This window comes from Brassica rapa, chromosome A06 (genome assembly GCF_000309985.2).
Source record: "Brassica rapa cultivar Chiifu-401-42 chromosome A06, CAAS_Brap_v3.01, whole genome shotgun sequence".
Taxonomy (NCBI): Eukaryota; Viridiplantae; Streptophyta; class Magnoliopsida; order Brassicales; family Brassicaceae; genus Brassica; species Brassica rapa.
In genome coordinates this window covers 21933009-21950300 of record NC_024800.2, presented here as the reverse complement: position 1 = coordinate 21950300, position 17292 = coordinate 21933009, and the positions used below count along the sequence as shown (strand labels likewise).

The following is a 17292-nucleotide window of genomic DNA, read 5'->3' as shown; positions in this document are numbered from 1 at the left end:
GTGTTTCTTTGATTCAATAGATGTTACCCTAGAAAGACAATATAGAACTCGTAAAAGTCTTTATAAGTGTGTTGTTTCATTCTGTTTTCGGTCAATTCCTGACCCATTGGAGTTTAATGTTAGTTATGGTATGATAGCATATAATCAACATATTATCCAGTCAAGTTACTAACCAAGATCATGGATCATCCATGATCACACAATGGCGTCAGAAATCAACATGTCCATACATTGGAATAGAGTTACAATTCTTTTACTACACAACAAACTAGAATTTACTTGTTACTTAATCACACAACACTTTTTCATATTAGCCTAATCTCGATCCCTTGAAAATCCCGCCTTTCCAACCACCTTCTCTAGTCTCTAAGACGCTCATCTCGAGCTCCTCCTCATCAAAACCGACATAATACTCACCAAGTTCAATCTCCAACCACCCATATTCTTTCATTCCGGAGAAACGCTCTTCTATCGTTTCAAAGCCCGGTTCTTGTGGACCCGAACCTCGTCTCCAATGGCTGGGACATAAATCCAAATGCTCCTATTTCTCCTGTAAAAACAAGGTAAGCTCCATAAACCGTGCCTTTGGAGAGCGTTGACGTGCTTATGTTGCCTCCGATCTCAAACCATTAGAAGGGCTGCAACTTCCTCAAACATGTTACAGACTAACCAAAGTTAACACCAAGAAGCTTTGGATTACAAGAAACAGAAAATTTAAAGATGAAATATGCAATAAACAATTTACTAACAACTTTATCAAAATTCTTTTTTTAACAAATTGGAAGCATATATCTATATATATTATAACTCTTTAATTTTGGATCGAAAACCAATGTTTCACTTTGCTATGCTCATGACCGTTCTGAAAAGAGTTTAACCTTGAGTCCAAATCGAAATCCATGACCAGTATTCAGGAGAATCAACCCAAACAATCTCTAGTTTCTGTAGAGATAATGACATGTTAATATTAGGATAATGATTAGGAGTTGTTCATAGTTATCTACTAAGTTTCCCTTGTATATATACTTCTCCTAATGAATGAATACATACACGCTTTCTTCATATTATTATCATTATTATCATTACATGGTATCAGAGCCAGTTTCCTTGCAGATAGCATCCAACATTTCTTCCCGCTTCTCTTCTCCATCCAAAAGCTCTAAATCAAAATTTTAAACAATCATTTTCAAGAAACCATGCATTGAAAAAACAGAGGAGGTTGTGTAAACTTACCGTTCTGCCATCATCGATGAGAAGGGGGGATTCACAGAAACGGAGGAAGAGCTGTTTATGGGATAACCTAGACAGAGAATGATCAACCAGTCAACAACCAACAGACGAGGATCAGAGGGAAGAAATCTCTCCCACGCGGCGTTGGAATCGGCGGCTGAGCGAAGTAACTTGGAGACTGAGGAGACACGGCAGGCGTCTTGGGGGCTGGTGAAAGATATCACGGCGGCTATGCATTCTTCTGGTAAATCAAGAAGATTCATCAAAGATCTAAGACATTACTTGTCTCTTACGTCAAAGGCTTAATACTTCTATTTTTGTCGATTTTTTTTTGTCTCAACTCTTAATATGAGCCATCATTTTAATTTGGGACAATAACCTTTTTTGGTATCTCAAGTGAAATAAAGGAGACAAAGGAAGCAGGGAGAAGAACAAACACAGAAAATGCTAAATACTGACTGCAAATACAGAATTTTATTTTTTGATCAACACAAATAATTTTATTTAAAATCTCAAATTGTTATGTTATACTTATAACGTAATCAAACAGGTAATTAGGTTTCTCAGACAGAAAGACATAGAGCTCATAGCTCATCTCTTTTATGTAAGTAGTACATCAGTTTTTGAGCACCGTGTATATTAAGGTAACAAATTGTTTAACACACACATAAATATGCCCATAATAGTGTAAAGTGTAATCAAGAGATCTATATCACTATCAGTCTAGCTAGACTATAACTGATAAATTATTATATTATTATTATTGATGTCATAAGTCAACTGAAAGATGGGTAAGAAATATATAAGCATGCTTCGATAAGACCAGAATCTAACAAGAAAAGAAGGCTGAAAAATGAAGCTTGCCATTCGAAGATATTGAGCAAAAAACAGCCCCACTTAGACCGCTAGACTAAGAAACATTTTGCAAACTTTGGGGCCGAAAATATTTTATAATATCGAAGGCAGGAAGCTCATGCATCTTTAGCTTCTTCCCGGGGGCGGGCCTGCAACTACACATACAAAGACAGACATATATGTATGTGTAGTCTCTAGTGGTTTAGAAAGTTCTCAAGGCAATGTTCTTGGTCCAGATTCCTACTCCAAAACTTCTTGTAGTACTCTGCGTAAGTGTAGTCTCTGTATATTGGCTTAGCCTCGTCGTCCTCGGCTTCCCACAAGGGCTTTGCCGGGCTTATGACAGCGCAGTCAGCTGGGCACAGAAATGATGCGACCGATAGTCTCGGTTTTTCGGTGTTTGTTACTGCTCGATGCCAAACACTTTTGTATACTCCGTTACTCAATGCCTGAAATTGCATATTTAAGCAAGGTTGGCCCAAGCTTTCTATAGGAGATACATTATATGTGTATCATGCGGACAGTAAGTCTGATTTCGAAGTGAAGCCAATAAAATCCAAACCAACAAATATGATATAATCATATTTTCATAATAATTTTCATTTTCGATCGTCTATCTACACTTGATACAAACAAACCAACTACAAGATCAGCTGCAAGCCAACCCCTACCATGGATTTGCATATTAACAATCATATATTTGTAATGAAAAATATAAATGTAACAACATCCCGTTTGTAGTGCGGGCCAATCCTAATATACTATAATATTCATATAAGTTCAACTTATATTTGTTAGAGATTTAACTCTTTAAGTGATACACAAGTAACAACTGTATCTCATTCATTAATAAGCTATTTACTAATATTATTATTCTTTAATTTTCATTTTCAGATGTCCCAGTTTTCCCCCTAAATAATATATAACGATTAAACTCTAAAGTCCAAAGCTATGACTTCCTCTTACCTATACTTTGGACCAAACCTAACACTTAATTAAGATCAAAAATTCATAGCCCAACACTTGAAGACATTTTGATAGATTTTACTATCTGATCAGTTACCTGGAACTGGTCACCAATGTTGATGACAAAAGCATCAGGATGAGGATTAACGGCGAACCACTGACCGTCGATCAAGATCTGTAGACCACAAACGGTAGCATCTTGGAGAAGAATGGTGAGTGCATTTGGGTCGGTATGAGCAGGTAAACCATAAGTGAGCTCAGGCTCAGGACATGGAGGGTAATAATTGACTGCCATGTGTTGACCTTGTTCACCAAGCACTTTCCTCATGTGATCTTTTTCTAAACCCAGGCTCTCTGATATCAATTCCTCTATTGTAAATCCTAGTTCTCTTACTTCTGTACTGTATCTACTCACAACTTCCCTGCAAAAGCGCGCACACATACACAGTGAGCTACACAAATTCATATATGGTACAATATACTTCAACGATTATTTTAAAATATCAATTAATTTAAATCTATTAAATATTTTACAAGTTAAAATATTAATAGATTTTTCATTGATAAAATAAAATAGTAACATTTAGATACTATTTATTGTTTGATTATACAGCAAATCGAGTTATTTTGATATTTTTACTATTATAAGTTTATAAAATATAAACTTATAAAATATTTTATTATAAAATATATACAGCAGATCTAGGTTATTGCATTAAACATATAAAATATTTATCAATTATAAAGCATGTTAAATTAACATATTGACTGAATTATACTATTGAGCATAAACGAAATTGGATGATTTCGATTAAAAAATAATATTTGATATTAATTTGAAATCATTATAAGTATAACTAAAATCAATGTGAATTAATCGGATTAAACAAACATTCTATTTTCATATAGTGTTTAAATACTTAAACTAAGAGAACGAGAGTTTATATATGATCTATTCGAAGCTGCCAGTAAATCTATTAATAACTTAAAAGTGATAATTTTAATAAATTATTTTTCATAATTTTATAAATATTTGAACTTTTTTTTAGAATAATGTATATGAAATATTTCTCAAAATCCAAAATATAAGTCCAACTAAGAAAAACCACTTACTAATTATGCAAATAAATTTAAATATAAATTATATAAAAAGTAATATACAAAATTATGTATAAATATTAATTATCAATAAATAAATAAAATTATAAGGAAACAACTAATCTCGTGCTTTTGAAGCGCGCAAGAGTAAAAATCTAGTGTTTTGTTCAATAGAATTACATTATTTTAAGTAAACATTTTTTGGATAGAGCTATTTTGTGCAATGAAGCTCATGATGATTATGTAATTTAATTCTTATAATTACAAGGACCTGTTTTAGCAAAAAAATTGATCTCATATGTCAAACCAATTAACTGCGCAATCATCTCCAATGGGAGATTCATCTCCAATGTGGGGTTCTATCCATTGATCCTAAACATATATATAATACACATATACATACATATATGTGTGTTTAGGACTCCAATGGGTATAACTCCATTGGGGGTGCTTTGACGGTCTCCAATATTTATTTCCATTTAGTTTAATTAGCGAGGTTTTTTTTCAACAGAGTCGACTAAATTTGAAGAAAAATTTAAATAAATATACTTTGTTTTTTGTTTACACTTGCAGTTGTAAATATACTTTCTAACACAATAAATTTTAATATATATTGTAATTATAAAAATTCATGTAAAACCAGAGGGTCACTGAAATAAAGTAAAACAAAAAGGTTTCTTCGAAGTCAATAAAATCCAATAAAAATTTGGTATGATATCACGACGCTGACGCCAACGCGCTTTTCCAATGACGTTTCTTCCCCGTTACGGCGTTATCACACATAAATCATATTTTATAGGGTTACGATGATGTATCACATAAGTTGTATATACAGATACGTATCTACCCAAATCCTAACCACATTCACTACGAGCCGAAATGGAGTTTTGCTGCAAACCTACGCTTGTCCTTTTCACCAACATATCTTTATCAAATCTTGTTTGTTTTATTGTTTATACATAATATATGTTTTAGCTTTTACTTATATAAATACATGATCTCTATATGTAATATACAGTACACACACGTTGCAATTATATTCATGGTTGAAAGTTTATGGTCGGTCGAAATAATTCACGCGGTAGAATTATGTGTGGTGACCACTCCTTATAATTAGCCCAACATCCACAATGCATAGGAATATAAGAGTATAAATATGCAATTTATAGATTTTATAAATCTTGTCAATCCATGTGATCACATGGGAACCAAATCAGAAAACACAAACCAAATGGGACCGCAAGTTAATTATCGTTTACCTATCAAATAATTTTTTTTAAACTAGATTTAAGAAAAACAAAAACAGTTGACTTGAGTGAGTTGAGGCCTGAGGGTGAAATTTGCATTGTTCAAGTCCGAATCAACTTTTGTCTTTAAAATCATGGAATACCATTCGTTTATTCTGAACTGAATATATTCTTATGTATGTACTAATATTCTCGTTATAAAAAGAAAAAGAAATCTGGTGAGATAAGGCATTTTCCTGTTGGAAATACATCTAACGAGAGGCAGCAATGCTCTAGTTTTGTTTCTTGTGTGTGTTTTAGGGAATTATGACGCTTAAACTATAGCTTTGAAGATCTAGCACATCTCATATTCTTTACTTGATAGGCATCCTCGGTGCATTGGACCGTTTGGTTTCATTATAATAGTTTAATGTGATAAAATATGATTCTCTCTATATATATTTGGACCAAAGAAAAAGAAAATAGAAGACAATCAGATTAATGATAGTTTTTAAAATAGCTATGTAAGTCTATTTATGGCCTAAAATAGCTTTATTAGTCTATTTTTGGCATTTCTGACATATCAGAAATCACCAATTGAACAAAACCATGACGCATACTCATATATCATAAAACCTGGCAGTTTGTTTTGCCTCTTTAAAACATGAGAATAATGATTATTTTTTGACAATAGATGAGTTACTATAAATATTCGAGAATTGAAATGCAAACTAAAATTAGAAGTAAATTAGAAGTGAATTGAGTAGAAGTGAATTGAGTGCTTACTTGAAAGAAGGAGGTTTTGAAGGCCACTCATGGACATACTTGCTGATAGGATAACAATGTAGTCTAAGATAGTCTCTCCAATTGTTGACCTCTTCTTTTTTCACATTGAAGCTCGTTGATAATCTCGTCGTCTTCGTTGGATCGTCCGAGTACAACTTCATTTTTTCCTCCATAGACATGCTAAAGAACTCGTTAGCAACACTTACCATTCCGTCAATTGTTTCTTTGCTCACTCTGTGATTTATGACCTGATCCATCGAAAGATTACAAAGTTATTAACCGTAAATTTTGAATACTTAGCTATATACGCGTTGTGCTTTTGACCAACGGTTGGTGAAATATCTAAGTTTCAACAAAAATAGATGCTAGTAAAAATAAATTCTTTGATTGGTTATTAGTTATTTAGTTATTACGACAACGGGGAGAAAGCATACCAAAAATAGTAGTGCAAAAAAGAAAACAAGCAGTATTTATTTCCGACATAAGTAGTATATAACCAAGAAAACATTTTCTTGCGATTCAAAAGTTCACTGGGGCATTATTACATGGAGCTCGTCAGCGCCAGGAGGGGGATTAGTCCTTTGGGCCTAGAAAGCCTTTGGGGAAACCCTGAATTCCTTAAAATTCAAAAAAAAAAAAAAAAAAAAGTTCATATATATTTTTTTTTTGTAAAAAATCAAAAGTTCATATATATACCTTATCAAAACGTTATGTATGTATTGTTACAACAAAAAAAACGTTATGTATGTATATAATAAGTACCTGAAAAAATCCAAATCGGGAGCAAGCTTGGTGGATTTGTTGGACGAGCCGAGATCGTTCTGTGGAAGATAGATCAATGATAGGGAAATCTTCAAGTGGAGAGACGTCGGAGAGACATGGACGGTTGGAGAGTGGCCGGACATAGTTTTCTGGCAAAGTAGTGTGACGAAAACCGGTGGATATTAGCTTTGCTGCCATATCTGCTGATATAAAGGGGGCCTGTTACAAAAAAAAAGGAGTATAAAGGGAAAGAGATAAAGGAAGGCTATGACTTTGAGTATGTATGCGATGCGCACTTTGTGTTCTATATATAAACAATCTATATAGCACATTCGGTCCTACAAAATTAATATTTTATGATGTAGTTAGGTAAAAAAAATCTAATGTTTTAACTTTTAAGAGTGGAACTTTATGTTCAAAAATAAAATAAAAAAGGAGTGGAACTTAAAAGAAATAAGTGGAACTTTTCTCCAATAACCCCGTTCTTTTGATAAACGCGCTGCGTCTAGCCTCATGACTCGAAATAATCACAGCAACTGGTTTGTGTAAAACTGACGCAGAAAATGATGTCGACATAAACTCTCGCGGTAACAGTAAATGCTGCGTCTCTTATAATTAACGGAAATACAGAGTTTTTAGAGACGCCGAATGCTAGACGCAGCGTTTATCAAAAGAACAGGGTTAATATGAACATTATTTGAAGGAGTTTTTTCTTTAATTCATATATAGTCCACTGAGTCTAAGGAATTTTGGAAATTGACACTTTTTGACAAAAAAACATTTGCTGTTTATTTTTTGACAAAAAAATTGCTGTTTTAGCCATGGAATATAAAATTATACGAAATGTTTTTAATCCCTGGTATATTATGTCCAAATTAAAATTAAAAGTAGTTGTATCCCAGGGCGGTCCTTAACAGAAACTGTCAAAGCATTACTTTGAGGCCGATGTGTTTAAAAATAATTTAGGAGCCATTTTTATTAAAGATCAGTTAATTCGGATGGTAAACTAGGTTGGTAAATTATGTAGGGTTCTGAGTTCTAATCCTGAATTTCGTAGCACTGATTCGTTAAAAAGGATTGTTTGTAAGAGCAACCGTGGTGATCTCTCACTGAGTATCTAAAAATTAAAATAAAATATTAAAAATTGAAAAAGTTAAAAAGAAAAGCTCAAAAATTGAAGAAATAAATGACACATGTTCTCATTGACGAACTGCGAAAAAACTTGAGATACTTTATACTTATGTGGCATTTCATGATTTGCTTACTTTAATTTTTATGATTTGTATTGTATTCATTAATAAATTACACTGAAAATTATTATTTTATTTATCAGATATTTAAGATGAATATGTAACCATGCTATAAAGCCAAAAAATATTTTAGTTGCTTCTAGATTTATATATGTCATCTCAGGTCGTACCATCATAAAACTGAAATAGTATACTACCGTATGATTGGCGTTCGGATACCCGTTCAGGTTTGGATCGGGTATTTCAGATTTTATGATATTTTGGTATAGGAATATAGAATCCGTTCGAATATTTCTATACTTCGGTTCGGATTTGGGTATTTTTAGTTTAGGTTCGGTTATTTCGGGTCAGGTACGGATATTGAGATTTTAAAAGAAAAAAATTAAAATTTTCATTTTTAGGTTTATTCTATTTAAAAATATATATTTCACTTAACTGATTTTTTATTTTTTTTTTAAATTGAATTATTTAGAGATTTAGAGATAACATTTCAAAAATAAATAAACATTAATTTTGCTATTGTTTGAAATTTTGACTAATAAAAAATTGAAAAAAATTATAAAATAAATAATAAAAATTTGAAAATAAATATTTGAAAAATAGTTTCAAAAAGTATTTCGAATTAAAAAAAATTGAAAAAAATAAAAAAAAATTTATAAAAAAATTTGAATTTGAAAACATATAATCTGAAACTATAAAAAAATCTTAATTTATTTATTTGTATTTATATATCTAGGATATTAAAATCTTTTTTATCTATTAAATGAAAGATTTTGGTCATTTTTCTCCTTATGGTTTATTTTTGTGATAAAAACTTAAAAATAGTCTATTTAGGACAATTGCCCTTTAAAGTATGTGTAACATCAATATAAATATTTTAAATAAAATGAGAGATGTAAACAAGAAATATAAGGGTAATTATACATATGTTCGGTTATCTTCGGATATCCATTCAGATTCGGATATCCAATCTCTCTTAAATCAATACCCGTTCGGATATTTTGCTATTTCGGTTTGAGTTTTTCGGGTCGGATTCGGATACGGATTCGGGTATCGGGTAAACTGTCCATCCCTACCAGCGTGGCTTAACATCCATTTACAAAGAAGTTAGACTATTGTAATTTTTTTTAGAGATATAATTATGTTTTAATTATAGGACTTCCGGCTTCATGATCCAGATCCAACTAGTTCATCATATTTAAGATTCAAAAAAATAAATAAAAGTAGCCCAACTAGGCAACTACATTGTTTTCGTCATCTCGGCGTCATTGCCTGACATCATGAATATGTGTTCCCGCAGACGTGAGCAGTACTTACTTTGAGAGGAGAGGAGACTTTGTCTTCTCACAGTAGTTGAAAGAGAAACTAGTTATTTTCACAATTAATCACTTTTAACCTTTTGACAATTGGACAACTAACCAAGCCAAAATATTCCAATATTAATAAGGAGAATTGCGTTGTATAACTTTCAAACAAATTATAATTTATTCACTATCTAAAACTCCTAGCTCACCTATACAACTTGTCTCTTATATATAATATTGCCATAATACCCTCACATGCAACCGGTGAAACCTGTTAAAAAATAAAATAAACTGATTTAATAATAATAATACTGAAACATAACTCGTGGCCTTTTGAAAAACACACACTTTTTCATATGTAATTTATTTTGGTGACTTTGCAAAAGGTAAAAGTCTTCTTCCCAGATTTATTATGGAATTGATTTCTTCTCACAAGAAGAACAACCAATTGTGGTAAATAAGAGACAATTGTTAAGGCGTACACAGTGAGTAGACACACCAACTCTTTCATTTATTTTTCTCTTTCTCTTAACTCATTGATTTTTCAGTTTCATAGTCATGCGTTTGCTTTCATACTCTGTTTTCGTTTTTGAATCTTGCAAATGATATTGAGATTATCGCATCAGGGTTATATCATTGATGCTTTACATATATAGTGGTGAAGAATAACGACGGCAGAACGGTAAAAGTGTCGCCGTGTCGAAAAATAGAGAGGAGATGAAGATGATCTATATATGGTGGTGAAGAATAATGACGGCGATTCAAGTGAATGTGTATCAGCTTGTCAAAAAGAAAATGAATTGAAGAAAATGAATTCGCCGTCTATACTATATTCGATGAAAAAATAGTATAGTATCGATTCTTTAATGTAGCTTTATATACATGTACCATACTATTTGAAACATATTTCTATACTATTCTTTAAAATGTAATAATTTGTCATGTCTTCAAATTTGATAGTTCTTTTGTATGTCATTTTGTGTGATTGATTGTAATATGCAATGCATACTATATTGGTTTATGTGTAATGATTAAAACCAAATTTGGTTAGATAGCAAATAAACCCTTATATTGGTGTACTATACTATATTCTATACTATATTAGTTTATTCGCAATGATCAAAACTTTTATAAAGCATTTACAAAGTTAATTTGAGACAATAATTCTATACTACTTGAGACAATAGTTCTATCATATTTCTTATATATGTAATAATCTGCCATGTTATAAGTTCCTAATTAGGGTTTAGTTTGTGTAATATTAGAAAACAGCTTATAGATTGTATTTGAGTTTATAGGTTCCTAGTTAGGGTTTAGATTTACTAAGTAAGGGGTTTAGATATAGTAGTCAGCAATTTTGGGTGGATTAATTATGTAAAGTTCTTACCGCATTTTGTGTGTTGTACGATGTCACTGAGATAGAATCGTACACTCACAACTTATGGTTAAGATTATATTTGGGTTTAGATTTAGTAACTAGGGAATTTGTTTAGGGTTTAATATTTAAATGGATGGCATGGTTTAGGATTTTGTGATTAAGATTTAGGGTTTAGTATTTGGAAGGTGAGGGTTGAGTTTTGGGTTTAGTGATAACAATTTAGGGTTTAATATTTAAAGTTGGGTGTGAGTAAGTCATTCTATACTATTTATAAAGGTTTCATACTATGCAGTCTACGTCGAGAAAATTGGCAGCATATTATATAGATTCTATTTGTTTTTTTTTCTTAACATTGATTTATTATGATATTACAATTATGAGGAAGATTACATAGACGATTCGACAACCGACAATACTACCTGCCTTATGAGGATCTACGTCTAACTACATTACCTGAGCCGTCCTACGAAGACCTACGCCTGACTGGATTCTATTTGGGTTTATAGTTCAGTTATTTGAGCTTTAGTAACTAGAGAGTTTGTCTAGGGTTTAATATTTAAGTGGATGGGTATAGTAGTCAAATTTAGTTAGATATCATATAAACCCTTATATTAGTGTACTATACTATATTGGTTTATTCGGAATAATCAAAACTTCTCTAAAGCATTTACAAAGTCAATCTGTGACAATATTTCTATACTATTTGAGACAATAGTTCTATACTATTTACTAAATATGTAATAATTTTATAGGTTTCTTGTTAGGGTTTAGATTTTCTAATATTTAAAAATAGTTTATAGATTGTATTTGGATTTATAGGTTTTTGGTTAGGGTTTAGATTTACTAAGTAGGGATTTGGGTATAGTAGTCAGCGATTTTGGGTGGGTTTATTATATATATTTCTTACCGCATCTTGAGTGTTGTACTATGTCACTGAGATAGAATTGTACACTCGCAACATATGGTTAAGATTATATTTGGGTTTAGATTTAGTAACTAGGGGGTTTGTCTAGGGCTTAATATTTAAGTGGGTGGATAGGATTTAATATGTATGTTCCAGATAAATTTTAAATATATAGTAAAATAATTATAGATTATATTTGGTTTATTATTTACTGATTACAGTATATATTTACTAATTAGAGGTAAAAAAACAGTTATGTAGATGACTTTGACACTGTCGTTGTCAATAGTGTGCACTAAATTTTAGCCACATTTCATTTTGTTTATTACATTATGTAAGTATCTTATTCACCATATATTCTTTTGGCCACATCATCTCTAACAACACAAAGTCACTGGATGATTACATGAAGAAAATGTAGAACCGGATAATAAATGACATAAATGTTAGTTATTACATTATGTCAAAATCAATGACATGCACATAATTTCTTTTGCAATTTTAGACATCTCGCAAATTCTCCCTATTAATAATAGCTACATTCGACCAAAAAAAAAGAAGACAATAGCTACGAAATCGTTAAACAAGTGGAGAGAACTGTTTTCTAACTAAAAATTTGGATATATTTTTTTTAAAAGTCTCTCGGTAAAAAAATTAAATCGGGATAATCAGACAATAAACAACGGCAAGCAAGCTAATTGAGAAATCTTATATCGGAAATATTAGCAAAGTAGGGGTGGGGCAGGCCGTAGATCGGTAAAAGGCTTTTTCGATCTATCTTTACTATTTGCGTCATGTCTTTTCAAACCCGAATAAAAAATGTGTTAAAAACAAACTAAAATTAAAAAGTCTTTAAATTTTGGATCCAAATTTTTAACCGAAACACTAAAACATACTTTGATTAATCCAACATTAATCAACCGTTAGTTCTAAGTGGAATTATAGCTCAAAATGACGTTATTTTAAGTTACCATACAAAAGAACATTGTTTTAATAGAATTATATATATTTCATTAGTCACAACAAGGAATCGAACCAATTCCAAAAAACTTCATTATCCAGCGGATGGAATGTATTCTGTGGCAAATTGTATAAAATATTTCTTTTTAAAAAAAAACTACATAGTTTTGTATAATTAATTAAATCGATGTCGTTTTAGACACGGGGTTTTGTCAGGATTTCGGATTCTTGAGTTTTTGGTCCAGAATCCGCTTGTGTCAGGATTTCGGATTCTAGAGTTTTTGGTCCAGACAGCCGCTGTGAGTCTCACGCTCGCGGTTTTGTTTTCGACTTTTTCAGTTATAGAGTTCTCTTATAGATTTGATGGGCGTAGTGTTTCCTGGCCAGCGTGGTTTGTTTCTGAATGAATTTGTTATGATAATCGATCGACTAGGCTTCTATCTAGGTGTAAAGTGGGCGTAGAAAGTATGTTCCAACCATATCTGAAAATTGTGTGGATCGTGAAGCGGTCTTACTTGTCGAGTTTTGAAGTCTTGGTTCTTGTTTACTATTAGGGTATGATATTGTTTGACAGTCATATGCGGTAGCAATAGATCCGGGTTGAGAAGACAGAGTGTCTTGGGTTCTAGAAATGGATGATATCGTCGGGTAGCTGGAGGTAGCTTCGGTATATCCATATCAATGTGTTTTCTATTTTGGAATGACCTTTGTACTGACTTGTCCTATGTTTGATGTGTTTGAGTTGCGGTTTCTAGGTTCTAAATCGTCTTTGTCTAGTGTTCATAAGTTGCCTTGTTGTACGTTCTAGCTGCCTTTCTTTGAGCTCTTGTTTTTGAGAATCGTTTGATACCACCGGCTTATATATCAAACCATGAATTACACTATGAATGAATATTTTCAGATCGGAACAAAAAACTATACCTTTGAACTTGAACATCATTATATACATTGTTTGAGTATATGCTCACACAAATATATTACTTTCCTTGTTTCAGTTAAATTTTGTTCACGAGTTTAATTATTTATATTTTACTACTGAAGAAGTTTAATGATATTTATTTGATTAATTTATTTAAAGATGAAATAAATACAATAAAATATTGCATTAAGAAAACATAAATAATTTTTTACTTCATAATGATTTTTAAGATGATATTAACTTTTTTAAATGATGGAATTAAATTATAAATGGAAGGAGTATTAGTAAATGCTCAAAATAATGGTATATATGTCTCATCAAAAAAAAACTGGTAAGAATGTAGAGATATTATTATCAGATTTTGAAAATTTTGACAAAAATACTGAGAGAACAAGGACCAGAGAAAATAAACAAAAACCTAAACATAGGCTTCAACTAGACAATTAGGAACAGACACTATAGACCGGAACGCTATCCGGAGGCTTAACCAAGAAAGCACTAACCGCTTCCCGCAAAGAGAGGAGCCGCAGTTAAACCAAGAGCTGGAACCCGGTATAATTGGCCTCCCCGACGATCCACTTGAAGATTCAGTTCCACTGAGAACAGCTTGCGGAAGGCATCCTAAGCACCCACCCAAACAAAGAGACAACAACAGAAGAGGCCAAGCACACCCTCATATACCAGCCGAGCATTATTTGGAAAGAATAGCCTCCGAAGCTAGCCACACACCAAGGAGCAACACCATGAAGCTGGAGAAAGCAAAAACTAGAAAGGAGGACATGAGGCAGCCCTAGATCATGCCCCTGAAGCTAGCAGTCTCAACGCGCAACACCACCAATAAAGAGAGTCGTGGTTGACAAGACCAACAACAAACCTCCTCTCTCGTGCCCACAACGGAGAACCCGCAGTAGAGTTTCCCATATCTGAATCTAAGCAACCAAAGAGGCCAAACGAGAGCTTGACTGTCTGACCTTAAGACACGCGCCGCCGAGACCAGAGAGAACAAGCACAGGAACACCAAACCTCCCCTGTCTCAGGAACCACGACTGTTGGACCCAATTTCGGTCAACTAGGTAAATGGGCCTAAATGACTTGGACCACGCGACCAACGAAAAAGCCCAACTCCAACGAGCAGGAAGAGATCTATTCCAGGAGCCAGAGATCGCGGAGCGGTTGCAGAGATTGCGGAGTCTACCCACTATAAGAAGAGATCGATGGACACAAAGAAAGGATATGTTGAAAACCCTAGAGAGAGCTACACCCATACATCGACCTTATTTTCACCCAGCTTTAAGTCTTTTGTCTTGTCGATCTCATTTGTAACATTCGATCTAGTCTCGTTCGTTGAATTCAATCTAGTCTCATTCGTTGTATTCAATCTTACTCATCAATAAAATTCATCTTTGCCTACCGGAATCTGATTATATCATTGTGTTCTAAAGATATCGTTGCCTACATCATCTTATCTTCCCTATATTAAACTCTCGATTACTATCAAATACTTAGTGTGGATTTTAGGATCTACACCGACCACAAATGCAGATCGAGAGAGCAAACTCCCCCACGCCGAGAAGGAGGGACAGAGGAGCCATGGTAAAGGAGGAGATCCACTTCCAAAGACCAGATCTGACACCAGAACAAAAGCCTCCGCCACCAAGCCCGACCAAAGAAATTCCTCAACATAACCGACCTCCTAGCTTCACCGAGACTTTGAGCCAAACTCACCAGAACAGAACCGCGGTGGTGAAGACCTAGAGTGTCAGGAAAGGAAACGCAGAGGGAGGACTGTAGAGAGATGAGACGGAAAGAAGAAAGTAAAGCGGAATGGGTGACCAGAGACGAAGAGGCCGCCGACCACCCAAGCAACAGAGGTTTTTTCTTTTCTATAGATGGAAAAAAAGTTTTTAGAGAGAGAGCCTTTTTTATGTTTGTCACAAGCATGGCTCATTAATTTGCTTAAATCCTAATTGCTTTTGCTATAAACCGGACCAAGAATAGAAGCCAAAGATTCATGTAAAAGTTTCACATGTGTGTATTACATAAGAGTTACGCACATGTGGATAAAGATATCCTTGTAATAATTTGGTACCAATAGTGAGATGATAAAGCAGAACACGTGTACAAATGAATAACCACTGATCCTTGTTCTATCAAAAAGAATTGGCGCGATCGATATACATGGAAATGGATTCATGGTTTGGGACTTTTCGCAAGTCAATCGAGATAAGAACACGACCGAGTCTTCCTCTACCGTATCAAACACTTCGAACTAATGTCTCTACTCGTGACACTAAATGCGGTGCTTTCGTAAATTATCAAAAATATATGGTTGGAAATTGGGTTGTAGCGTCAGTGGAAAGCCATATCTTCCAACTTCTATAGCAATTATTTTTTTAGAGTTTATCCTGCATATCCGTGCAGATATTTTATATATTTTATAAATATATAATTTTGATATAGTCGTAAATATTTAAATATATGATTTAGATTTTAATGTTATATAATGTAATTCTATATTTTTTTTATGTTTAAACTTTTTGTTTGACTTTATTAATGTAAATTTTTTTTATATTTGTTATTAATTTTTATTACACAATAATATAATTTAAAATTTTGTATAATAAACTCATAATCTGAAATAATCAAAAAGATAGCCCCTTCAAAATATATATATTTAATTGCAACAATTTGCATACAAAATATTTTTAAATTTATTTAGTTATACTATAGAGCATATATTTGTTTAGAATCATTTTTGTTTTTTTATATTGTTAAAATATAATTTAGCGTCTATAATTTTAATATATAGCAGAATATTATAAGTGAATATATAGTTATGTTTAAATAATTTAAAATATTATTTTAATAAATTTTATACATGGTTTAAAAATATGAACCTGGTTTAGTGGTGAATGATATTTTAAATGAAAGATTTTTTAAAAATAAAACAAGTTAAATTATTGATTTAATATAATTTTTTATTTAATTCATATAGTAAATCTATTTTAATTGAAAGTTCATGAAAACAACATACAAATTTTATTTTATAATAAAACCTTAGTTAAAATTTATTTGAATAATATTATATTAATAATTACACAATTAATTAATACATTATTATAGAAAAATATTAAAAATTTTAGTAAGATTTTGTTAAATTTTTTGTCAACAGATTTTTTTATAATTAAAAATAAAATTAAAACATTTTATAGGTGAAGTTGGTATAAATGTTGATTATATAAAATGTGATATCTTAACAATGTCAAAATATTAATTAAAATAAATGAAACATGGTTATCTAGAGATGATCTATTTTTAAAATAATCACACATGAATAAAAATCGTGACTTCTATTTTAATAGAAAAGATTACCGATATCCAATCAAGATGCATGAGAATGTGTGGTGAGGAGACAAGATATCTTAACTTTAATCAATCTTGTTTTTTTCTCGTGTGTTATTTAAGTTTAACATATGATTTTTTATCTAATTTAATTTATTATTATAAGTGTCGCCGTGTATAGGCAGACATATAGCATAATCGTATCTGAAGATGATCAGTTTGAAATTTGAACCAGTGCCAGTCCTAGGGATTCCAAGACTAGAAGCAAGCTTTAAAACATTGCCCACTTATCTGAGGGTTCGAACCAGGTTG

At 32.2% G+C, this 17292-nt stretch overlaps 2 protein-coding genes across 3 annotated transcripts; both read right to left on the bottom strand.

Annotated features, from left to right (window-relative positions):
* Positions 1-207: 207 nt before the first annotated feature.
* Positions 208-1551, bottom strand: LOC103834810 (putative F-box protein PP2-B12). Its single transcript, XM_033273086.1, is given in 5 exon segments — positions 208-638; positions 879-943; positions 1107-1159; positions 1234-1332; positions 1335-1551. Coding segments are annotated over 5 exon segments (393 nt in total). The 5' UTR covers positions 1494-1551; the 3' UTR covers positions 208-621.
* Positions 1552-1880: 329 nt separating this feature from the next.
* LOC103874321 (protein DOWNY MILDEW RESISTANCE 6) lies at positions 1881-7226 on the bottom strand. 2 transcript variants are annotated; one of them, XM_018652672.2, is made up of 4 exons: positions 6927-7226; positions 6162-6413; positions 3149-3473; positions 1881-2534 (listed from the first exon to the last, which is right to left on the bottom strand). In XM_018652672.2, exons 1-4 carry the CDS (start codon positions 7064-7066, stop codon positions 2280-2282), a joined length of 972 nt encoding a protein of 323 aa, XP_018508188.1. In that variant the 5' UTR covers positions 7067-7226; the 3' UTR covers positions 1881-2279. The 2 variants fall into 2 exon arrangements, with proteins under 2 accessions (XP_018508188.1, XP_009150979.1); XM_009152731.3 differs by having other exon boundaries at positions 6162-6409; positions 6924-7225.
* Positions 7227-17292: the final 10066 nt, after the last annotated feature.

Coding starts and splice junctions, on each gene's coding strand:
- LOC103874321 (XM_009152731.3), bottom strand. CDS start 7,121: ATGGCAGCAAAGCTAATATCCACCGGTTTTCGTCACACTACTTTGCCA. Junction 3,474..6,161: donor TCAAAACCTCCTTCTTTCAA/GTAAGCACTCAA, acceptor GCGCTTTTGCAG/GGAAGTTGTGAGTAGATACA. Junction 2,535..3,148: donor ACATTGGTGACCAGTTCCAG/GTAACTGATCAG, acceptor ATGCAATTTCAG/GCATTGAGTAACGGAGTATA.